The sequence below is a fragment of the Aedes albopictus genome, chromosome 3 (assembly GCF_035046485.1).
Source record: "Aedes albopictus strain Foshan chromosome 3, AalbF5, whole genome shotgun sequence".
Lineage (NCBI taxonomy): Eukaryota > Metazoa > Arthropoda > Insecta > Diptera > Culicidae > Aedes > Aedes albopictus.
In genome coordinates this window covers 401,035,616-401,061,299 of record NC_085138.1, presented here as the reverse complement: position 1 = coordinate 401,061,299, position 25,684 = coordinate 401,035,616, and the positions used below count along the sequence as shown (strand labels likewise).

At 40.9% G+C, this 25,684-nt stretch overlaps 2 protein-coding genes across 8 annotated transcripts in view; one reads left to right on the top strand and one right to left on the bottom strand.

Annotated features, from left to right (window-relative positions):
- The window catches only part of LOC109408351 (formin-J), a 568,254-nt gene that overhangs the window by 80,898 nt on the left and 461,672 nt on the right, over positions 1-25,684 (top strand). The window lies entirely within an intron of this gene.
- Positions 1,478-25,401, bottom strand: LOC134290997 (uncharacterized). The gene is made up of 2 exons (XM_062858240.1): positions 24,311-25,401; positions 1,478-1,565 (listed from the first exon to the last, which is right to left on the bottom strand). Exons 1-2 carry the CDS (start codon positions 25,399-25,401, stop codon positions 1,478-1,480), a joined length of 1,179 nt encoding a protein of 392 aa, XP_062714224.1.

The window sequence follows — 25,684 nt, the reverse complement described above, 5'->3', positions numbered from 1 at the left end:
AACAACTTTGCCGAAGACGGCATCACTCTATCTCATGAGGGTTTTGAGATACCGTCTACCCCCGTTGGTTTGAACGACATCTCATGCAAACCAACGGGGTTCGTTTTATAATTTGAACTTCAAGTAACCCTGTGGACCGTCAGATAGTTCTTAGTTTGCTGAACAACTTTTCCGAAGGCGGCATCATATATCTCAGAAGGGTTTTGAGATATAGAGCTTTGAACATTTTGACACTGGCGCCGCCTAGCGGACGACTCTCGAACCGAGGTCCATGTTGTCAGATGGTTCTTAGTCTGTTGGATAAATTTGCTCAAGAATCTATTCTTCTATCTCTTCGGTATCTTGAGACATATTTACGTTGTGCAAAGTATATGGTAAATTTTGGTACCCCAAGACAATCCGGAATAACTACGGAACTATGTGGACCAGGTTCCCATGTCCCCGGAATTCTAGAGAAGGAGCGGACCTGGTATGATGGTTAAAGCACGTGACTATCACGCCGAGGACCTGGGATCGAATCCCACTCCCGACAATCTTACAAAATGTTAGTTCTTCCTTCGGAAAGGGAAGTAAAGCGTGGGTCCCGAGATGAACTAGCCTAGGGCTAAAATTTCGTTAATACAGATATAAAAAAGGAATCCTAAACTAGAAGAGTTTTTCGGAAAGTTTTCAAATTCATGACCATTTTTGTGCTCTTCCGATAGTGAAAAATGTTGGTGAAACGGGAACATGAATAACGTTTTTCATTAGTAATTTCTTTTGCTTAGTGTGTAAGTTAATCGAGAAATCGTTTCTTTGGTTTGGTTCGTGAAAAGAGTAAATTGAGTTTGGCGCAAACATAATGAGCGTAAATCGGTGTACCAGTGTACCCACACATTTCCCTCACGGGTTCAAGACCTCCCTTTCCAATCAGATATTAACTGTCATTCTCCAGTTGATTGCCATCATTCTTTTTACTTTTGGTATTTTTCTCATATCGAAGGATAAATTGTGTGTTGACTTTCGTTCAAAAGTATCTCCGGCTTACGATACGCCTCGGTAAAGAACAAAAGATTCCGACCGAATGTTTGTTAACAAGAGAAAAAAAAACTTCATCACATAATTATCTCGTTTGTGCGTTGTGTAAGCTGTCATTAATTCCCATTAATTTTGCACCACGACACCCCGACATTTCAACTAATTCAACTATTATTTCTCTTTTTTGTTTACAGGTAAGCACGCTTATCGCCCAAGCGGATCACTTATGAGTTGGGGTGCAAAGGTGCAACCGGCTAGCGATAGTTAGACTGGTTGGCATTTCGGTGTTGACGTTGTCCCCCCAGTCAACAAGATATGTGCATTGAATTTTGCAACAATCATCGCCGCCACGGCTGCCGCCGGTAGCCATCGAACCTACGCAAATCGATTTGACCAGCCAAATCGTTTAAAAAGCGATTTGCAATATTTCGGTGCGTACCCACCGACGAGTTCATTAATCTTAGGGAAAAGACTTGAATGCTCCGCGCAGGTTGCCCCAAGCGACGAACTTGGTGACCGTGCGGTACACACTGACTACACGCTTATATCTAATGTTCGGGAAGATTATTACCATGTTGCATGCCAATATCGGCGCTGGGTCAACCAACGCCGCTGGAGAATGAAGGTGAGAGGATGATGCTTGAGAAAATTTCCTGCGCATCGCAGATTGCAAAGCTCATCATCGCGACTGCGCTTGGTGCTGAAACTCAGTAGGTAACTGTGTCCACGAGAACGTCGTCATTAGCTCACTATGGGCGATAACTGTACAGACAGGCAAAATGTGCTGAAATTTGTTATGCATTCAAAATTTAAATTTGATTTTATGTGCAATTCTACATTTATCGTATTTAATCATTATAGTGAGAGAGTGGAAGAAAAAATATCATAGACAGAAATTTGTGAGGTTTCATGGCAGTACGTTTAAGAGTGCCAAAAAGTAGTAATTCTCGACACACTTGAATCAATGCAATGTTGAAAAGTAGATCATTTTATGACAAGTTAGGCTGAACTGAAACTGAACTGAAAAGTTCAACAATTAATTGAAAATTAAGGAAAATCAAAAGTTGAGTTAAATTGTTAAAGTTAAAGTTGCCCGAGTAGCACACATGTTCTACAAAAGTATGTGCAACTCTTGTATGACTGAATTTGGTCGCTGAAAGTCTCTTAAATAAAGACAAATCAATCAATCAATGAATTCGGTCATATAAGAGTAGCATATGCTTTTCTAGAACATGTGTGCTACTAGGGTAAAAATTGAAAGAACTTTCGAGGATACGGAGGGACATTTCAATAACTGAAAAATATCAAAATATTTCTGCAACGATAACTTCAGGTATTTCTTAACAAAATTGCCTCTGGAATCCACCTGGAATTGCTCCATGGTTTCTACCAAATTTTTTCTCAGGAAATCAAAATAAGCTCAAGGATTTCATCAAAGATTGTCGAGGGATTTCTCTGGGATATGCCTAATAAGTTGTAACAGCAAAGAAAACGCGTGACACTTTCGAAAATGCAGCCGCTCGCGCGCACAGCCTGCTACGATCGTCGTGGGTTGGGGATGCATGAATTAAAAATGTGCCTTAACCCTCAAAACCCCAGGACAAACTTTTTATTTTCAATCGGCTGTTTCTCAGCAACTATAAAATAGTCCTGTTCAACGACGTATTTTCAACTTGCTCGAAGTTGCTGCATCCTACTTTACCCATTTGTCAACAAACGGGAAAGAACGGGATGGAGCAAGTTCGAACAAGTTCAACCTACGTCGTTGAACAGGACTAATATAATAAAAATAAGTGGTTTTCACTATGATCAATGGGAAGAGTTGTACTTCTTGCAAGGGTAGTTGTCAAACCGGAAGTCCATGCTTGAACCTGATTTTGCACCGGAAATAAGTGTTCTCTGGTGCAATGTTGTGGCGATATGGCCTACAGCTGCCTATTGGCTATTTTTTCAATTTTTTCTGCTCCTGGGCAATGGAGATGGGGCAAAGGTGGTTTCCAAGATGTTGCCACTGAGCTGGAAAATGGGGTTCCATGGGGTTTCAGGAGCGTTTCAGTGGGTTGTTTTAGTAGATTTTAGAAGTCTTTTTAGAACGTTTCGACAGGTTTGGTTGGTGTGTCAGTTGTATTACGGAAGTTTCACGGACGTTTCAAGGAGCTTAAAGGGTGATTCAGGGGGGATCTCAGGAACCTTTAATTGATTGAGCGTTTGTTACCCTCGGTGCATTAGTGAGACCTACAGGTTCCTCTCGGAGCCCGCATGGTCCCCCGAAACGCCTCTGATACCCCCTAAACGACTCTGAGACTCACTGGTTCTCGTGAAACGCCTCTGAAGATCCTTAGAAACGCCTCAGAGACCGCCAGAAGCGTTCTTAACCCTTCAGGACGGACGCTGTTGTAAAAAGTACAACACTGCCAATAAAAACCTCGCTCGTCGTATACAACGCAACCGCGGTGCAGTTTTGTTTGTTTGATGGCGCGCGTCCTGACAGGTTAAGACCCCCTGGAACCCTCGGAGACCCCCTGAAACGACCTTGGAGTCCCTGACAAGCTCCTCAGACTCATGAAACGTCCCTTAGACCTCTTGGTAACCCATAAAACCCCGCGAAACGCCCCCGAGACACCCTGAGAGAAGTGTGCCTAGACGCTCTTTGATGTGAAAAGAGAAAAACACACGCATCACACAAATGAACATTGAGAATCTTTCTCAAGCAGCACACAAGTCACAAAGGAGTGTCGCCGGCGCTGGTTTTGGTTGGACAGAAGCTACACTCATGTGATTCTAACTCAAAGACAAAATAACTTGAAAATGAATGGCATAAAATTGTTATTGGAAGGCGCTTGACGAAAACATTCTCTGTCATTGAACTCACGAACCATGTTGGGTCTAGAGTGGGATTGACTTTTTGCTCGTCTTGCCCGCCAGTTTTCAGGAGAATCGTGGAGCTCAGTTACAATTAGAGCCCTGTGCTATTACAGGAACTACAATCCTGTGCTTCAAGCCACTTCTAACGTACCGAAGTCAATTTCGCAGAAGCCATTCCCTTTCAAGAACCTTCCCTTCCCATCCCCGGTTAACTATGATGTTGATTTTTATTTTCTTCCAAAGTGTTTTCATGAACCGCGTTAAACTTGTTGTTGACTAATTTGTCCTTATCCATGTACACTCTTTTATCTACAATTATAAATATTTTATTTCTAACTAAGGCATGGAAGAAGGGTGAGAGATATTGATGCAAAAATGCCATTGACCTTGACCAATAGTATGCCAATGTACTTATTTTTCACTTTTCCTCAGTGTTGACTAACCCTGCTTTTTGCGATCCCATAAAACGCTTATGAGACCCCCTGAAACGTCCCTGAGACTCCCTGAAGCACCCCTCAGGCCCCCTGGAAACCCAAAAACCGTCCGAGGCCCCATGGAACCCTCCTCCAGAGGCTCTATGAAACGCCTGTGAGATCCTTTGAAGCCTGAAATTCGTTGAAACAGCCTGAGACCCACTGGAGCCCTCTGAAGCCTCCTCAGACTCCTTGAAGTGCACCAGAGGCCTCCTTCAACCCCCTTTAGAACCCTTAAAATGCCTTTGAGACTTCCTGATGCGCCCCCTGAGACTCCCTGGAAATCCTGACACCCTTTTTAACGTCTATGAAACCTCCTGGTACCTCATGAAACGGCCATGACATCTTCTGGTACCCCGCTGAAACCTCCTGGGATCCCCTGAAACACCTCTGCAACCTCCCTCTGCTCTCCTCTTATAGACCCCTGGTACCTGATCGCCTTTGTAAAGGTATTGTCGCTACGGTGAAAACATTATCTTTCACTGATAATCTTGGCCCAGTGAATAGTTGACATTAATAGTTACATTAACTTTACAAATTATAGCAGCTTGTCCAAAAAAAAATCTGGTTCTAGTTCATCTCAAAAGATCTCTTCCAGGATTTCTTCAGAAATTTGTTCAACAAATTTATTCAGGAATTTAGCATTTTTTTTTCATCAGTATGGCTTCGAAGCTCCTCCAGTAATTGCTTCAGGGGTTCTACCAAGAATTCGATTGAAAATTCCTCCCGGGATTCTTTCGGTAATTCCGTACGAGGTTCTTTTAGGAGTTCATCTACGAAATCCACTTGAAATTCCTCCGTAAATACTTCCTGGAATTACTTGCTTCAGCATTTTTTTCCACTGATTCGGCTAGGAATTTGTCTAGATATTCTTCCCGGGGTTCCTACAGAAATTATTCTCTCCCGGGGTTCCTCCGGAAACTCTTCTCAGGATTCATCCAGAAATGTCTCCATGGATTCCTTCCAGATTCCTCCAGGAATTCATTCCGAGATTATCCACGAATTAGTTTAAGAATTCCTTCTGAAATTTCTTCCGGGATTCTGCCAAGAATTCCTCTCGGGATTCATCGAGGAATTTCTTCCAAGATTCCTCCAGGACATAAGAGTTATGGATCACCAATCCGGAGACGGCGGGTTCGATTCCCGTTCCGGTCGAGAAAATTTTCTCGACTTCCTGGGTGCCGAATAGCGCTGATGGGCTACGGCTTTGGCTCCTCGTGTTTGCGCTCGCTATTTCGCGGCTTTGGAGTTCTTTTGTTCCTCTATCTTTTTCCAGGTATCATCTGTGATCCACTGCTTTCTCCGGGTGCGTAGATCACTCAAATTATACTCGCTGGTGGCGATGAAGGCGTTCTTGATGGCGCTCCATTGATCTTCTACTTTTCCACCTTCCGGAATATCCACAGCTCGGTTCTGCAAAGCTAAAGGATCGGATGTTCTTAGCGTTTCTCAGTTGAACCTCTCGCTATGAAACGCTTTTCTTTTTCTCAAAATAGTTTTTTCGTGAAAATCTTTTTTTTTTTTTTCCATTTTTTTTGAAAAATTTTTTCGCTGTCATTTTTTCGTGTCCGCGAGTTTTTAGCGGGGATTTGGCCGGCTGAATCGTGATTCGGCTCGTGGCACTACGCCATCCGGTGAAGTTTTTCGTGAAAGTGCATAGTTTTGAAAATAGATTTTGCTTTGTGATAGAATTTGGTTCTGGATTTGAAGCTTTTTTTTTTTCAAGTGGAAAGCAAGTGGATACCCGCCGACACTAGATTTCCGGCACGGTGTCCGTACATGTTTGCCGTAAGGTACACCGGGGCAAGTTGAAACGGGTGGGGCAAGATGAAACACGAAGTTTTGTAATAGATTTCAATTCAATTTGGAAATTTATCCTTCGCTAAAAGATTGTTTGAATCAAAAACTATGTGTTATGGCGATCGAACTGTTTATCATCATTAGAAAACATCATGTTAACCCGCTGTTTCATCTTGCCCCACCCGTTTCAACTTGCCCCGGTGTACCTTATGTCTGTTGAAGCGAAGCGTGTTCTGTGTGTTGAAGCGGAGACGGATTTCTTGTGATTTTGTGGAATTTGAGTATTGGGATGCGGTGGAATTGTTGTGGAGGAGTTGGGAGCGGTGACCGGATTTGGCGAGGGGTAACAGTTGGTACGGTTATCTTGTGATTGAGTGGTGGGACAAAGTGGATTTGTGGAGTTGGGAGTGGTGACCGGTTTTGGTTGGTTCTGGACTGTAGGTAAAGGGTGGCAGTTGGTGTATGTGCAGCGGACTGAAGGTCAGATAAAGAGAGAGCTGTAGATGGTGGCAATGAGTGGAAGCGGGAAAAAAGAAAGAAAAATGAAGGGCTCGTTTTGATAATAGGTAAAAAAAGCTGAGAAAAAACAGGACTAGGGTGGGACTAGAAACTAGTTGAAGGAATAAAAAATATGATGTCACAGTGGTTGTGGTTAAAATTGGAAGAGTTTCAGTTGGATTGATTGTTGAGAAATTGACAAATGAATAACTTTGCCGAGAAAGAGTTTTTACAGTGATTGGAATAAGATTAGATTTGATATTGATTTAAAAATAAATCAAGTAAAATAAGAAGAATACGAGTGCATTGGTTCGGGGTGAATTTAAAACGGATATTACAAATGAAAATCTGATGGGGTAATGTGAGGAATTCGGCAAAATATAGCGTTTTGGAGGAAATGCGTCGTCGACAGAGGATACCGGGCATTGAATTTGGATATTGGTAAGATCTTTCTAATTTATCTTTTATGTATGCAGTTTGTCCAAACAAAGCACAATTTTATTAAATGTGGCCGGTGGAAATCATACTGCTTACTTTCCATTCTTATAATGCAGGTTATTTAATTTACCCGGGGAAGGGTCTTTATATTTTCTTCTCGTTTCAGAGAGCGAGCAATGGCGCTTAAGCCTAGGCTTTCGAGCCAGGACATAAGGGGCAAATACCTATGTCCCATCCCAGGAAGAAGAGCTCCAGCGGAGTGACATTAACTTTCTTAGCAACGTCACTCCCAACGTTTTTGCTTCACATTTATAACACATACGATACGGAGCGGCTGACGAGATGTCGCCGTTCCTTGTTCAATTGTATTTAATGACACTGCACAGTAGGCCTGGCCGCTTCAATACTTGTAATGCATCTCCGATGCCTTGCAAGTATTGATAATGACAAGAAAAATGGTAGAAATAGTCGATTCTATCATTTTCCAGGATGCTTTCAATGAATGGCTGTGTATGTGTAGACTAGACTAGACTAGACTAGAAAATCTTTTTTTTCCATTTTTGTCCACCTGATATCTAATGCATAGTGCAGCGCAGTAGACTGCCAAAGCATCGTCGCACGGATAGGTCCCATCTCGCATACAGAAACATCAACAACAACAACGGCAGCACATCGACATTGACCCCAAAAAGTTGACTGCGATGGGTCACACGCTGATCGTTTGATCGCTCGAAGATGTGCAGGAAAATTGCGGAGAGGGGCTTCCTCAGCCCGGCCATATGGGTAGGTACCGATGGGGGTAAGCCTGACCGAACTAATGATCTTGTGATCTTTAACTTTTTCAATGCGCGCATGGTGGTGGGTATTTGACCGACGAATCCCACCGAGACCGCGACCGAGAGCTAGCTGGTGTGAGATGCGAAACCTATAATCCGTTCGTCCACCGTTGTCGTTGTCGTCACCACCGTTGTAATATGTTGACGACGCGACGTTCGCGCGGTTGTTTTGGCTGCGGTCGGTGATGGAGCGCATCACGACGACTACGCTGATGACCGACAGGCGCGGATGGGTGCTGCTCGCTCGCTGGTTCTGTTTATTTTCGACGCGTCGTTGAGCTGATGATCATGATTGCGCGAATAAAATCAGCGTGGAGGATCAGAAAAGTAGCATCCAAATGCCACTCGGAGCCGGCGTTGTTTAGCATTTATGGGTGAGATAGGGTGTTGCATGAGTGGGCTGGTTAACTGGGGAACCCCGGTTTGAAATATGTTGGGAAAATATTTTGTTCTTCTCAGGTGAATGGATCGGTTGTTTGGGTGGGTAACCTTATAATTTATTGAGGCAAGTTGAGCTGGGTGACCTAGTGGTGTTACCTACTTCTGATTACGAATCAGAAGGTCATGGTTTGAGTTCCCAGGCCATACCGCTCACTTTTAGTAACGCAGTGCCGCAAGGCTTATGTTATTAGCCGTTATCCTGTTCAAGAGGGTAGCAAAAGGGCAGCTAGCATGAGCAATTCGAAGAGTGGCAACTGTCCAGAACAATCGAAACAGGGGTCCGATTAATGGCACTGAGCTTTAGTTTATTGGAATAAACGTGCAAAATTTGCATATCGATTGCTGTGTGTACAAAGTACTTCTTGCCGAAGAAAGTTGTATACAACCTACATCGCAATAAAACAGTAATTTTTATTGCGATGTAGGGTATATGTACCATTCCTTGGCCTAATTTGCAAGCCGCCTTGACAATTTTGACTATAACTCATGAATTAATATCACTAGAAATAATATGTCGACCATATTACACACTCTAAGCAATGCATGTTTCACCAATTGGAAGTAAAGTAACGTAAATATTCAAGAATTTACTTAATTAAGTTGAAAAGATTCGATGCGATGGTATGCAACGTTGGTCTATGGTACAGAAATTGGCCCATTAGTGGATACAACGTTGGCCTATTGCTATTCATGCACTAGAACCACTAATTATCTCATTTTTTCAATATTTCTGCTGAAGTATTATCTCTGTTTGTTCATCAATCTTACTTTTAAATTACATTTTCGGAGCCAAATTTTCAAAAAACTATAAATAAATCACTTTAACTAAAGTTCTTTCTTAATTTAGTAACGAAAACAACGCAACCCTATTATTGTGTTATATTTTTACAGTCACAGCACACAAAATCTTTCTTCCTGTTCGTTCTTTCTGGTTCTTACGTAAGAAATGCTGTTGACGTCCTTTTATCGCTGTTTTTGACGTCACTTTACTGATGGGCCAAGATTTGGGTACATAGTGAAAAAAATGTCCTCAATATTCGGCTCACATTCAATTTGTGAAATGGTTATTATTCGTTGAAAACAAATACACAAGTTCAAAATAACGTCTTTGACCATCGCATCAAATGTTCAGTTATTGAAAAGTCAATTCGAAATGTTTCAGAATCATAACATTGATCATGTGTATAGACTACCCACTAAGCCGAGGAATCATGGCGTCTACAAAAGCTAAACAAAGTTACATTTTCATTAAATTTAATGTTCCAAAGTGCTAAAATTGAAACGAAATGTTACAGTTGTTTGGCAGATAGCTTTTCCGATATCCAGTTATGCGTGTTTGTTTGAGTTTTTGGTTTATATTGAGATAGGCCGAACGAGGGGACTATGCCAACGAAGCATCCCGATACCCTAGGCCAGCAGCAAATATTCATAACTTTCGGCGAAACAATTGAACATAGCATTACATAAAGTGATGAGAACTCAAATTGAGTGTAAATAATATGGAAGCTTCTGATAAATGTTCCAAAACCTACAATAAATATCATTACCTAACTCCTTCCGAACAATTCACATCACAATAACGTACATTGTCAACGTTAATCGCGATTTGCATCATACGCCACGCGGTTGCCCTGTAATCAAAAGTGGAACATGTGAACCCCGGCCGCACCAGATGAGCCAGTAAAAACCCAACGCACGTTCGTTCGCCTGTCAAAAATGCAAAAAAAATTGCCATGTCTCATCATCCCGCTCTAAGACAATGAAAATGAAAGTTCGCCTCCGCTCGATACCTGCAGACCTGTAGATCCGTTTTATATTCAGTGGTCGCTGCCGCCGCGCGCAGTAGCTAGCAGCGCCCGCCGAAGAGAGCAAACTTACGCAAAATTGTTTGCTTGTCTACACTCGATTACGCGCGTTCGAGCTCATGACGATGGTAGACCAAAGCGGGGGCCAGGTGCGGGTGCTATTACAATTTTCGCAGTTGTAGTGCCATTTTGCAAAACACGCAGTAATAATATTTACCCCCCATTGCTGCCCGTTGAATTCCCTATCGCTCGCTGGTTGTCTCGTCCCGTTGAAATCAGAGTGCTTTCGCCGGCATGGAAGCCAGCCTGAGCAGAAAGAAATAACACAATTGTAATCCGCAACTACAGAAAAAAAATTATAATAATGATTAAAGTAAAAATAATTACATATAGTACAATATACAACAATTACAAAACTAGTTTCAATAATCATATAACAAAGTTGCATGCAAAAATCAAGATGAAACATCGTACAAAAATATAATAGTTTCAAAATGTGTGGGTGGATGCATTTTTAAAAAATATCTAACTTTGATACACATTTAAATGTGTTCAAATGCTACTCATCTTGATACAAATACGAATCTTTGATACAATTTTGTAATAATTACTTACTTACCTTACCGGTCAGGCTAAGGCCGGGGTGGCCTCTGCTGTACATAGTAGCCGCCTCCATTCCACTCGGTCCATGGCTGTTTGTCTCCAGTTCCGCACTCTGCGTAGGGTCCGCAGAACGTCCTCCACTTGGTTGACCCACCTAGCTCGCTGCGCTCCACGTCTTCTTGTACCGGTCGGATGACTCTCGAGAACCATTTTAGTCGGGTTGCTATCCGACATCCTGATGACGTGACCCGCCCACCGTAGCCTCCCGATTTTCGCGGTATGGACGATGGTTGGTTCTCCCAGCAGCTGATGCAGCTCGTGGTTCATTCGCCTTCTCCAGGTCCCGTCTTCCATCTGCACTCCGCCGTAGATGGTACGCAACACCTTCCGTTCGAAAACTCCAAGGGCGCGTTGGTCCTCTGCACGTAGGGTCCATGTTTCGTGCCCATAGAGGACGACCGGTCTAATCAACGTTTTGTAGATGGTTAACTTCGTGTTACGGCGAACTTTATTCGATCGTGTAATAATTGTGTTATTTCTTTCTGATCGGGCCAACAGCAGATACCAGTTTGTCCAAAGCTTGCACACAGCAGTCAGCAGCACAATCTCCTCAACCGAGCCGCCCCCATCCCAAGGAGTTCCACACAGAAACTCGCGAGACTGTTGTCTTTATTACGTTGAAATTGAAACAGTCAGAAGATCAGCATACCTACCTAATGTTGTTATTCGGAGGCGAAAGATAGATCAAAACCTGCGTGGAAACGGTAAAGCGCACGAACGCGAACGCCGAGGAAGAAGATTAATTTCGAATAATCGCGTTTAAATCCGCGCGAAACCGAACTGTCTGTTTGAGGAGCTGGACCGTCGCGTCGGGCCGCCCTCTCTACACTTCTCAATATGAGCTGCGTGTTGTGCATGATAATGGAACACGTCGTACACTGCCCTTGCTTGCTTTCGGCAAGCCAACACCATCGTTGCCGTCCGGACTCGAAATTCAATTATTTTATTATATAAAATATGACTGTTTATTTTAGTATGCTCATAGGCCTTGACAGCGCCGCAGTGCTGCCGCCTGGCGGGAGTCGTATGGCAAACGTGAGAAAAAACGAGACAAAACACGTTTGTTTATACTTCTTCACGCACACGATGACAGATACAAATGGGATTTCCCATTAGAGTGAGTGCATTTTTGCTGCCGTCAGAGCCAATAAGGTGCACTCTGGTCTGGTTTCGGGGGCTTCTACCAAAACTGTCGGCTTCTGACTACAATGGGATTTTAGGAAGAACATGTTGGCCAAAGTCCATAAAATGAAATGGTTCCTCCATTATAATCTATCTATAAAAAATTGTTTGTGATCACCAAGCCAATTGTGAGGCCACCATGAACAAATTGTTTACCACAGTAAAAAAACATCATTGATAAAAATGATATCTCCGTAAAGATATTTCGGTTATCGGAATCTGAGAATGCATTTTTTTGTACTGTATGAAAGAAATTTCTGGCAAAGATGTTAAATATTCTATGTTGAAGATCTGCTAAGAAATTGAAATGATTGTGATTGTCGTACGTTTTTGCCTTTCTCTTACACCAAATGTACTGAAAGACTATATGCTCACTCCAAAAACGAATTTTCGATAGACGGCTCGGAGGGTTACATGTATCAACCAACTCAGTTCGACGAATTGAGATGATGTCTGTATTTGTGTATGTATGTGTAAAAAAAGGTCACTCACTTTTAAGACACTTCCCATTGGCTGATTTTTTTTTGGATTTAGCACGAATCGAACCACATTTTTTGCTATTAAAAAGGGTCCGGATCGGTCAAGGCGTTCCAGAGTTATAGCTATTTCAGTGATCCGGACCAGCATCGGTAGAACTGGCCGTATATAAAACTGACTCAAGCCCTATCATGCGATACATAAAACTGCGCCGCTTTTGTAACATTTAGCATGTGTGTCGAATTGTGTACAGAAACCAACCCTGGATGGCGGTCTTAAATCCAAGATAGCGACCCACAATTGAAGATGGCGGTTCTTTAACCTTCCTTTTGCATCACGTAAGAAGCTGCTCGCTAACGAAATGTACGGTTTGGGTCAAAAATGATCCTAATGCCAAAGGAGGGTTAATGGAGTTTTAGGCTCTAAAGCCATGCATTATGGATATATTTGGTGTGAGGAAGATGTCCAAGATGGCGGTCTGAAAGCCAATATGACAGCTTAAAGTTCAAGATGGAGTTTAAAGCTCAAAATCAAAAGCCAGATAAACGATACCATTTATGGTACCATGAAATGGATTTTGCCATGTGCTTTTAAAGGGAGAGTAATTCAAACTACTTGACAAACAGATTCTAAACTAAAAACTCTTCAGATTTTTTGTTTATCGATGGATTATAGCCAAACTTGATTGAAATAACTGAAAATGCCAACATTTTTTTGACAGCGTATTTTGAAAGAACAGTATATATATGTGTTAAAAGAAGGGAACATTTCTGATGGAGTTTTCTACTTTATCGTCCATAGACAACAGAACAGTTTGACACCAAAAACAAAAAAAAATCAATAATAGGGTACCGAGCCACTTGGGCAGTGGCTTCTATTTTGGGCTTTTCTCTGCTATAACTCAGTCAATTTTGAACCGATTGACTTGAAATTTTTTACACTTCCAGATACTATACCTATCTCATCGCAGGGTCTCCCTCCAGTTAGCCTAGTGGTTAAGGCTATGGATCGCCAATCCGGAGACGGCGGGTTCGATTCCCGTTCCGGTCGGGAAAATTTTCTCGATTCCCTGGGCATAGAGTATCATTGTACTTGCCTCCTCCTCTCCTCTTCTTGGCGTAACGTCCTCACTGGGACAAAGCCTGCTTCTCAGCTTAGTGTTCTATGAGCACTTCCACAGTTTTTAACTGAGAGCTTCCCCTGCCAATGACCATTTTGCATGTGTATATCGTGTGGCAGGCACGAAGATACTCTATGCCCAAGGAAGTCAAGGAAATTTCCTTTACGAAAAGATCCTGGACCGACCGGGAATCGAACCCGTCACCCTCAGCATGGTCATGCTGAATACCCGTGCGTTTACCGCCTCGGCTATATGGGCCCTCATTGTACTTGCCTCACAATATACAAATTCATGCAATGGCAGGCAAAGAAAGCCCTTCAATTAATAACTGTGGAAGTGCTCAAAGAACACTAAGTTGAAGCGAGGCAGGCCAAGTCCCAGTGGGGACGTAGAGCCACAAAGAAGAAAAAGAACCTATCTCATCGCTTTCCAATAGTTCTGCCAAGTGGTTCAAAATTTGACTGAGTTATAGCGTAAAGTGCCCAAAAAATAGAAGCCACTGCCCAAGTGGCTCGGTACCCTAATTATACCAGCACTCAAGTTGCTGATGATTAATTCCACAGTTCAACTTTAACCCTCTAATACCCAAATTTTTGATTTTGATCTAAATATCATTTTTCGTCATTTAAAATCGATTTAAACATGTTTTGGAAGATGATTCTTTTTAATTCTCGATTTCGTGAATTTTGGTTTTTGATTTTTCTAATTTTTATTTTTGAACATCCCCACACTTTCATATTTTTCCTGGAAGCCTCTTTGGGGTACGGATTTTTTGAGCCGGAAACATTTTGAGATTTTATGATTATTGTTGAAACATTTTAATCTTAAATTTTTTTCATGGGAAATTTTGTTTTCCGTGTAATTTTAAGGAAAATATTTTTAGAGTGTATTCGACTCCCTTAAACTATTAAACTAGGATAGAGTGATTTGAGAAAAAATTAAAATATGTTAATTGTAGCCAATCAATAAAAAATAAACATTGACTTCTGAAAGGTGGCTAAAACATCAATTTTTCAATGATTTTTTAAAAGTGTAAATACGTTTTAAAATACACCAAAAATCATTTTGAGATATACAGAACAATCCTAAATATCAGCCAAAAAATATAAAAGTTTTGATTTTCCACGAAACAAAAATTACAAAAATACTCAAACTATACCCCGTCTAAAGGCGGGGTTGGGTATTAGAGGGTTAAAGCACAGCCTATGTTTGAAAGATGGGAAATTTTATTATGAAAAGGCTGTCTATAAGGCCAAGACATTAGGTCTAATGGCCATTCGGTCTACCGACATCCATTCCTTGAATAATTTAATGTTGTTTGAGCAAAACTTCGAGAAAATGTGTTGTTGAAGAGGCAAGAAATGAATAATACAACAGCATAGTTACCAAAAGTTTATCATCTCACCAAATACCTTTGCGCCTTTGATCTCATCATTCATAATCTCAGCTCATTACAATAAGTCTGGTAAATCACCAATCGTGTCCTACACATAACGAATAAGAACACTAAGGAAACAGAAATGTAGCACCCCAGAATCAACATATCAATACATAAAATTTAGAACCAGATGAAATATCAGGAATCTGTGAACGAAAACAAATGAGTAGGTAACCCTATTCATGCATAGGACTCATTAATGACTTATACAGGCACGCTGAGCGTGTACTGCATTAGCGTGGTGAGCGTCAGCTAGTTCCCGAAGAAGGTTAAATGGGACATGCAATACACTTTTCGGCGAAACAATACATTCAAGGAAAAATCTTTCGGGGAAATTGCATTCAGGGAACTGATTTTCGGGGAAATGTACAATCATATTTTCAAATTGAAATAAGTCAGTAAATCCCTTTGCAGAACTCTCAGAGGACAGAGTATGGATTTTCCATACAACAATTCAAATTCTGGAAATTTCGACCGATTCTCTATTATCTATTCGTTTTCGTTGAAATTCGAAATGATTACAAATAGTCTTTCATAGGATTAGAAACATATCTTCAAAACTGTTGGAATTTTAATGGCAGTTCAAGATTTGAATGCAATTGCGAGAAACCGGAAAACTCTAAAAAACCACGATTTTGCAGTTGAGAGCATTTGAAAATCACACGGGTATTCAGTAGATCATGCCGAGGGTGACGGGTTCGATCCCAGGCTAGTCCGAGTACTTTTCGTGAAGGAACTTTCCGTGGATCTAGAGTATCTTCGTCCGATATACACATGTTAAGGACAGGCTCGTTAAAATCCCAAGGTGGTTGCCACAATGGCCGACTTTTGCACCTGCTCTCAACTTTGAGTGCACAAATCTCATTGAAAAAAAAAATTAACCAGCGCACTGTATCTCCTCATTTTATGTTTTTTACATGTTAGCAAGAACAAAATAATAATTACACTATCGTTAGGAGGTGTCCATTCATTACGTAAAGGAAATTTCATGATTTTCGAAGTTTTTTTTTTCTGAGATACTGTTATGAAATCTCAAGGAATTGCACTTGGAACTTCTCCAGAACTAAGGATTCCCAAAGAAGTTCTTTCTGGAATTTCTTTAGGTTATCTCTTATTATTCCGCTAAGTTTTCTTTTGGAATTCGATGAAAATATTTCGAAGATAGGTTTTCTAACTCTTGCGATTTTTTCAGAAATTTCTTCTCGGATATCAGGGTTAATCCGAGAAGAAATTTCTTTTCATTTTTAAATTTCTTCTGGAGCTTCATCGGGGATTCTTTCAGGAATTCCATCAGGTATTAGAATTATTTAAGGAAATCATTCTGGGGTTCAACCAAGACATTTTTCTGGAATTCATCCAAGAGTTGCTTTAAAGATTCACCAAGATTTCCCATTCGAAATTCCTACAGGAGTTCCTCTGTATATTCAGAATTTCCTACGAGAATTCTTCCAAGATTATGTTCCGTACGCCAGAAATTCTATCCAGGAGTTCTTTTTGAGGTTGCCCAAGAAATCCTTTCTTGGATTCCTTTGAAAGTTTTTCTAGGAATTTATCTGAAGTTTTTTTTTCTGATGTTTCCAGGAAATCCTTCTTGGACTCATCTCATAATTTATCCATGAGTTATCTTAAGATTTCTGCAGAGTTCTTTTTTAGTATTTTTGCGCAGCAAAATTACTTAAAGAGTTTTGATTTTCAATACTAAAGATTTTGCCGGATTCTTTTGAAATTTCTCCAGGGCTTTTACTGTTTTTTCTCCGAGAGTTCCTCGTGCCGACAATATATTCTAGAAACCCTCCTGGAGATTGTTCTGAAAATACTTTCTGGGACGCCTCCTGATGTTTCTTTTTTTTTCTGATGTTTCTTATTCCTTCCAGGGAGTTATTTCTTATTTTTTTGTGGAAATCCATCAGAAGTTCCTTGTGGGAATCTTTAAGAAGTTACTTGTAGGAATATAGCAGAAATTCTTTCAAGAAATCCTCCAAGAAATCCTTTTGGGAAATCTTAAGAACTGATGGAATTCCTTTAACAATTTATTCTGGAAATACTTAGTTTCTTCTGGGAATCTTTCTGGGGTTCCTGGAAATCCTTTAAATTAAATTCCTGTACCCTAAACTAACTTATTCTTAACTGCCTAAACTCCTCAATCCCCTAAATGAATTTCTGAAGTATGTCCAGGAGAAATTTTCAAAAGAAATCCATTAAGAAATCTGGAAGAATCCACACAAGGCATACATGATGGGATTCCTAGCAGAAGTTATTGGAGAAATCCAAGTTTGCATTTTTGAAGAAATCGAAAGGATAAAAACGTTGAAGATTCTGTAAAAATCCAGTTAGCGTAGTAGATAAGGCATTGTTTTGGCAATCTGGAGATGGGTTTGATTCCACTCCGATCGGGAAAGTCCTCTTGGCTTCCAGGGCATAGTGTAGCATTTGCTACACAATATAAGAATTCAGACAAAGGAATCCTTCAATTCATAACTGTTGAAGTTCTCAAAGCACACTGATTCGAAAAGAGGAAGATCAAGTTACAGTTGGAATGTTAAGCCTTAGAGAAGAAGAAGAAGAAGGATTTTCAGTAGAAATTTATTGGAGGAATACCCAGATGGACATTCAGGAGCAATTTCGAGAAGGAACACCAATGAAGATGTCGAGCAAATGAAATAAAAAAAGCTCGATCATTCGAGATAGTTTTAAATGATTTCAATATGGTTGATAAGCACATCTCATCTACACTGAAATAAATTTTGTTGTCGTTTCCACCGAATCCATGGTAGAATTAAGAACTCTACCAACAATTTTCAACCGAATGCAAAATTCTGTTAATTGTACTGAAACATTGTCAATATTACCATGCGTGTATTATTGTTGACTAAAAACATTCTTGGTTCTACTATTTGGGCATTGTAATTTCGACCATGTAGACTTGAATGTTGCGCGTCTTAGATAAACATTGTCAAAAATACAATGTCAAAATAGTAACATCAATGATGTTTTTAGTCAATGGTACTTCACGCATGGTAATATTGACAATGTTTCAGTACAATTAACAGAATTTTGCATTCGGTTGAAAATTGTTGGTACAGTTCTTAATTTTACCATGGACTCAGTGGAAACAACAACGAAATTTATTTCAGTGTATTATTGATCTATCGTGATTAGCTTTGTTTTACACTTGAAAAATAAATTGGTATAGTTTCTCTGAGGTACCTAAAAAGAGTAAAGGCGCATAGGAGTTAGCTTGAATTACGCTCTAAGCTGTGACATATACAGGGTGCGGCAGGAAAAAATGCGAAAAGTTCAAGGCACTATTACACGCTAAATATGGGATATATATGACTATTTTTTCATGACAGTGTATCAGTCAATGTCTATATTCTAGCACTGAAAAATAAAAATGAACATATTTGATGTTTAACATGTGATAATGTAGGCCTAATTAGCGGATATCAATAAACTGCGCGCCCAATGGTCATTAAACAAAATGACTATAACAGTAACAAAATTAGCTCAAATTCGATGAACAACCAGACCACACTGATCCAGAGCCATGTAGTTTTACATACCAGATGAAATAAGTACATATATTTGATGATATTGTAGAGAAAATCATAAATTTTGTTTTATCAGATGCGAAATTTAGCGACCTGTATGATTTTCTGCGGTTTGAAAATTCTCATTGTCTTCATCTTCAGGCGTCGCCCTGTAAAGGTGAGTGACCAAAATGGGAATTTTTTTAATTAACTTTTCAGAAAACTAGCCTATTATAGATCATGGAACGATGAAACATAGATTGGTTAATGTCAAATGGACGAAAATGAGGTTTGAAGTTGAAAAACACTTTCGCATTTTTTCCTGCCGCATACTGTACGTCTTTTATGTCATCATGGGTGGTTAGTTCTAATTCAATTACCTCAAGATTAAAGTTAAACTATAAAAAAAAACTAGTATTCGAGGAAAAACAAGATAAGCTTTTGGTGTTGACCAAAACGGAATAATATGTTGACAATATCGGATAGTGACAAAAACGGATAGTGATAAAAATGGATAGTGACAAAAACGGAACACACCTGTAATTCCAATTTTCCAAAAACCTCACCCTTCATTGTTTTTTTTTCTGTAGAATGTTGACTACCTTCATCAAATGCATTCAACTATTTTTCTCGAATTTTTATTTTTCATCGATTTTACAAACAACTAATTTTTGAAATTTTCGATTTCAAAAATCGTATTTACGTATAGGTTCCATTGAAAAAAAAAAGCATATTTTTTCCTACATCCAAACATACTTAAGTTACAGCGAGTTTAAAATAGAAATCAAAACATACAAGAATGTATGGGACCTTGTGACATGTTATTGTTACCTATGATTTTTTTACTGTTTTATAATGTTTATCAAGAAGGATCTATTTTTTCTCAGATATGTGAATTTTTACAGCGTCTCCATAGCCCATCGGCGTATTTCTGTAGAATTATGTTACATAGAAAAGATTCCATTTAAATTGCGTTGTGATTTTCTGAGTGTTGAGAAGCCGCCCATCTTCTTCATTTTGGCGTAACGTTCCTACTTGAGCATTATGAGCGAGCACATCCACAGTTTTCGACTGAGAGCATATGTATTTTTTCATGTAAGTGAAGAATACCGAGAATTTTAGCCTAGTTAAAGCTAGGAAATGACAAAAAACTTCCATACAGTTGAATTGAGAGCTCTGCCAATGATCATTTTGCATTTGTACCTGTACCGTGTGGGTGGCACAAAGGTATTTCATGGTCTTGTTGAATACCTGCACGTTCACCGCTTTGGTTCTATGGGCCCTTAGCTTTAGTTGAATCCCAATAATGAGAAAGCTCAAAGTTCAATGGTAGCCAGGTAAATGCAATCCTGCCTCTTTTGCCATCTTTGGAGAATGTAGAGTTTTTTTTGGAAATTGTTCTCTCTCTCTCTTCTTGACGTAACGTCCTCATTGGGACAAAGCCTGCATCTCAGCTTGGTGTTCTATGAGCACTTCCACAGTTATTAACTGAGAGCTTCCTCTGCCAATGACCATTTTGCATGCGTATATCGTGTGGCAGGCACGAAGATACTCTATGCCCAAGGAAGTCAAGGAAATTTCCTTTACGAAAAGATCCTGGACCGACCGGGAATCGAACCCGTCACCCTCAGCTTGGTCGTGCTGAATACCCGTGCGTTTACCGCCTCGGCTACATGGGCCCTCAAAATGGAAATTGTTATAGGGTAATTGTTCCCATCGTTGTGGTAGTACCTATTGTTGCGGTAATGGCCAATTGAGCACTTTTTCGACTGAAATGTTACCAAAAGGTATTTTTAATAGATGTATTGTGCTTAAATTATAAGATTGCACCATTTGTTTGCTTAAGATTTGCCCAAAAACCTATTTAAAAAAAATATTTTCCTTAATATGTTTGCTGCTGTGTTCCTATTGTTGCGGTAGTGTTCCTAATGTTGCGGTATCCCATATGATTTCAATGGGATACCGCAACATTAGGAAGAACTACCGCAACATTAGGAACAAATACCGCAACAATAGGAACACAATGTTCTTTTAGATAAAAACGAATAAAATGCTCATAACAGCCTCAAAGTGGCAATATTTCGTTATTTTCCCGTAGATAAAGGATAGATTTTATTATTTTCAATTCAATCCAAGTAAAAAATTTGCTTGGGGCGATACAATTTTGGTTTAAGCATGAACCCAGTGCTTAACTCCTCCATGATCGGATCAATTACCCTAATTCGAATTTTGGCCATCCAAATTCAGTAGTCACCTGTATGCGTGCCGTACCTTAAACTACCATACAGTTGTAGGTCCCTTTTAGCTTAAAGCAGGTGATGGCAAATAGCTGTTGGCGGAAAAAAATGCCTAATCATTTCGAAATATTGCTTGTACCTGACTGAGTTCGAACTAATCGTGCTTGCTAGCAAGCTAGTAAGCAATTGTCAACCACGCTACCAGATACTGACTGTCACATCAAAGAGTCACACGTCGCGTCGTGGTCGTAGTCGATTGGGTTCGTTGTTGGTAGGACCCTCGTTGTTGGCAATCATAGTCAGTGGGAATAAACATGTGCGAAACATGAGTCTGTCTCTGCGGTCTACGGTTAGGAGTTGGTCCACTGATCTGGGGAGCTTGCTCTCCACGAAACGAGGCTTATGGGTGTAGGAAAAAACCTCCCACGAAATTTCATTCATTCGGTTTCATGGGTTCGATATGAAAGGGAAAAAGCACAACACATTTGCCTAGTGTTATTGGCAATTTCCTGGGCATAACTAACTGGGACTCCGAGTGTGGCGGGCGGTGGCGTTATGAATGAATTGGAGGGGCACCCACCATATGTTTTCTGGCTCGGTGGAGAGATTGGCACTGGCTGGTGGTGTTGCCTAGAATTACATCACTTGCTACCTCAAGTCAGTGGTCGTTATTGCGGCTGCTGTTCGGTTCGGTCGGATATTGACAAGTGAAACCAATCAGGAAATGATTGAGCAATATGTGCGTTTGTGTGTTTTCGTTTTTGCGAGAGTGGGTTGAGTCGTGAACTGCGCATGAAAAACAACAGGTCCGGAATCGGTCTCGGGATAGCAGGTGCTTGGGATTGAACATGAACACAAACAAGCTACATACACCGATCTTAACTTATTTTGGCTATACTACTTGATTTATGGTAATATTCTGCATAAAATATGTAAAGGAAGCATATTAATTGAATATTACACGCTGATCACACCTCCGAGATATCAGAGACATCTCAGGTGTTGATCTGCTGCGCATTCCCTTGGTGATTTAATTAAAGCCTGTTCTTCATACGCCACAACGCTCTGGTCAATCCTCGAAGTAAGACGAATGATCGTAATTTATTGAAACGAAAGCAATGTTAATGTATGAATATTTACAAGCCGAGTAGTGATCACCACATGAGAGGAGAGTCTTCTTGCCAGCCACTTGTTACGCTGAGAATGATTTATGAAAGGTGCGATGCTCTTGTTTTCTGACGGAAAGGTTTGTACCGGCTCTACTGGTGTGGAATGCGAATAATTCAATCAGCTTCGCTGTTTGTGACTGCTGTATACCTACCATACCTACCTCCAATGACACTTTGATGGGCACGTGTAACAAGCCGACACATTTTCCCTAACCTCGGGTATTTTCCCACCACAAACCCTGATGGGGTGCAGATAGCTGGCTCCGATGTTTTCTACCGGTTTTCAACATTCGCGCCATTTCAGATGACACAGGCCAAATGCCATTTCGAAAATTATTCAATACACATCAGTAATGAGATGCTCTTCTGTGAAAACTTCGTCGTTACAATGTTGCTGTTCATATGTATACAGGCAGACGGGACAGGACAGACAGACAGACGACATACACGAGCCAGTCGAGATTGCACATCAACAACGGGGTAATCGTGTGATTTCTCATTACCTGGTTTTTAATTATTTTACATATATCAAGCAGCCGTGACAACCGATTCACGATGATGGCACTATTCGCACATCACACTGGATTGTGGTCATTGTGAGACGGTGGTGAATATACCATTTCAATTTCGGTGCATCGTTGTAAATATGTACTGACTGTTCAGCCGAACAACATGAATACCGTCAACCGGGGTAATCTGAAGATTTAGAACCGGGGTACTAGTAGCAATACTAGTAATACACTCAAACCTCACTTTACGACTTTACGCGCAATGAAAAAGGTTTAAGTGAGCACAAAGATCTATCCAGTACTAAAGATGTTTTATTGACAACTGACCAAGCTTGCTATTTGATGAAAACATTCGCGAAATTATGCGATTTGCTTTCGACAACGAATACGTTTTCACCCAGGGGGGAAATTGTACACGAACGTTCCCGTATGCGTGAGAATTTTTTCGTTAGCAACGAAAAAAATTCACCCGAAGAGACCCGAAGTTGAGCCGAAATTTCTTATAGCAAACCCGACCAGCTGTTGGTGAGTTTTCTGAAAGTGTCGAAACATCACTGAAAAGTAGCAAACATCGACAGTTTTTGCTACCAGATCGCATCAGAGGGATACTTGCTAGTAATTGCCCTACAATTTCCTAATTTATTTGCACATTTGAAGAAATTTTCTGTTTTATGGTGCAAAAAGTTTCCATAATAACACAATTTACTTTACAGTTGCACTAACGTAAGAACTACACGACACACACAATACGCGACGCGACACAAGACAACACTTATCGTTCTTACAATCGTCAAGAAAAGATTTAAAAAATTACCTTTATTTGTCGACCGGTTTCGGGCGAGATCTAGCCCATCTTCAGGACAATGTCCGACTGACTGCGTTGTGTTCGTACGTTGTTCGTATACGTCCAAAAGAAGAGAAATTTACTCTATCGTCAAGTCTACTAGGTCGAAGAGACACGATGCGATGGGAGGGTCATCCTCATTCATCAATTGCTTTTTCGACCCTGTGATGAACATGGACTCCCATGCATTCAAATGCGAAGATTTGTTGACACATTTGAGCAGTTTCGCTTCTTCCCAGTTGATGTTATGATTACTGCTCGCTGTATGAACTGCCACGCTGGATTCGTTTTGTTTGTTTGTGTCAACGGCATTCTTATGTTCCCTGATTCTGGTTTTGAATTTCCGGCGTGTCTGACCTATGTAGACAGCTGGGCAGTCCCTGCACGGAATTTCATAAATTCCTGACTGCTCATCCGGGGGAACCTTATCCTTCAGGTTGCAAAGTAGTTCACGTAACGTGTTGGCGCTTTTGTGCACTACTTGCAATCCATGTCGTTGAAGCTTCGATTTTATTGGGTTGGTTACTTTAGGGTAGAACGGTAGGCTAATCCTTTTTGTTTGTCCTGCTATTGGCTCCAGCGTTGTTATGTTTTGACGGTGTTTTTTGCGTTTGTGTTTTTGTAGAATTTTATCTACGAAAGTTCTGTTGTATCCATTGACCTCGGCTGCAGCGTAAATTCGATTTTGTTCCTCTTTGAATTCTACGCTGTCCAACGGTATATTGTAAAGCCGGTGAGCCATAGAATGGAAGGCGGCTTGCTTTTGGGCACCAAAGTGGTTGGAATCGGATGTTATGTACCGATCTGTGCTAGTTGGTTTGCGATAAATCCCAAATTTCAGAGTGTTATCCTCGTCTCTGCTAATCATCAGATCCAAGAAAGGCAATTTCCCGTCTACTTCCTTCTCAACCGTGAATTTGATCGTTTCATGTTGTGAATTTAGCATGCTAAGTGTCTGGTCTACGTACCGTTCCTTCACCGGGGCGAAAACATCGTCTACGTAGCGCCACCACACTCGGGGAAAAAGCTTCTGTTTCTGGGCTTCATTTTCTAGATCGCTCATAAACAAATCGGCCAGAAGTGGTGAGAGCTTACTACCCATGCTCAGGCCGAAGGTCTGTTTGTAGTATTTTCCCCGGAAGTTGAAAAAATTTTGGTTCATACAGACCTTAGCAACAGAGAGATAAGCCTCGATGTGGTTCAGCGGCACTCGGCACCGTTCCAAGTGTCGGCGCAGGCTTTGCAGAGCTTCAGTGGCTGGTACGCTCGGAAATAGAGCGGCGACATCGAACGATACCAGAATTTCACCTCGTCGCAATTTGAACCCCTCTAGCTGCTCAACCAAATCCACCGAGTTTTTAACACCTTTTCCATGCTTTACAGGGTATTTTCTCATTTCTTCCACTAGCCACGCTGCCATTTTTTCGGTAGGGGTACGGATGTTGGACGAGATCGGGCGCATACCTACCGGATTCTTATGAATCTTTGGTAGGCAATACAAGGATGCCACCGTCGGGTTTGGAACATGGAACTTTCTTTCCAACCTGTCTTCGCCCATCAAGTTAGCTACCTTCTTCCGAACATGATTCACTTCCTCAACCATTCTGTTAAGAGGATCTTTCGGCTTTTCGTTTTTGAAAGTAAACTCTTCATATGGACCGGCACTGATCATGTCCCGAACGCGCGAGTCGTAATCTTCTCTATCCATAATCACTACCGCGTTCCCCTTATCGGCACGAGAGTATATCACATCACGAGATTTCAACAGACGGATTGTGCACCACGTATCGAAGTTGGCGCGATTTTTGTTCTCCTTTTTGCTCGCCGTTCTCACTATACATTCCTTAACACTGTGACGGGTGGCTGCTTTATACGCGTGATTCTCGAACTGAATGGCACTTTCGATATTGCTCACGATATCGGCAAGGCGGGCACACTGGGGGGAGATAGCAAAATTTAACCCTTTGTTGAGCAAATCTAGCTCTGCTTTCGTAAATTGGATGGAAGAGAGGTTCACTACGAAATTGTCTATCGTTCGCGGTGCACTTTTCGTTTTCATGGGTGCCTGTGCGTTTTCGAGAGATCGTAGCTTTTGGCGGTGTCGTAACTTCGTATCGCGCACTCGTTTTTCTAGATTGTGGGTAACACTCCACAACGCCGCTTGCCAGCATTCTTTCTTCTCTTCATCACATCTTCGCGGGATACACTCGGTTACAGTATGGAATTCCACTTTTTGCAGCAATTGCAAATGGAGTGGATATAACTGCTTCGGACTTCGGACAATTTCTTATGTTTCCACCTAATTTCTTCAACTAACCAGATCTTCTTAGCACTATTGGTAG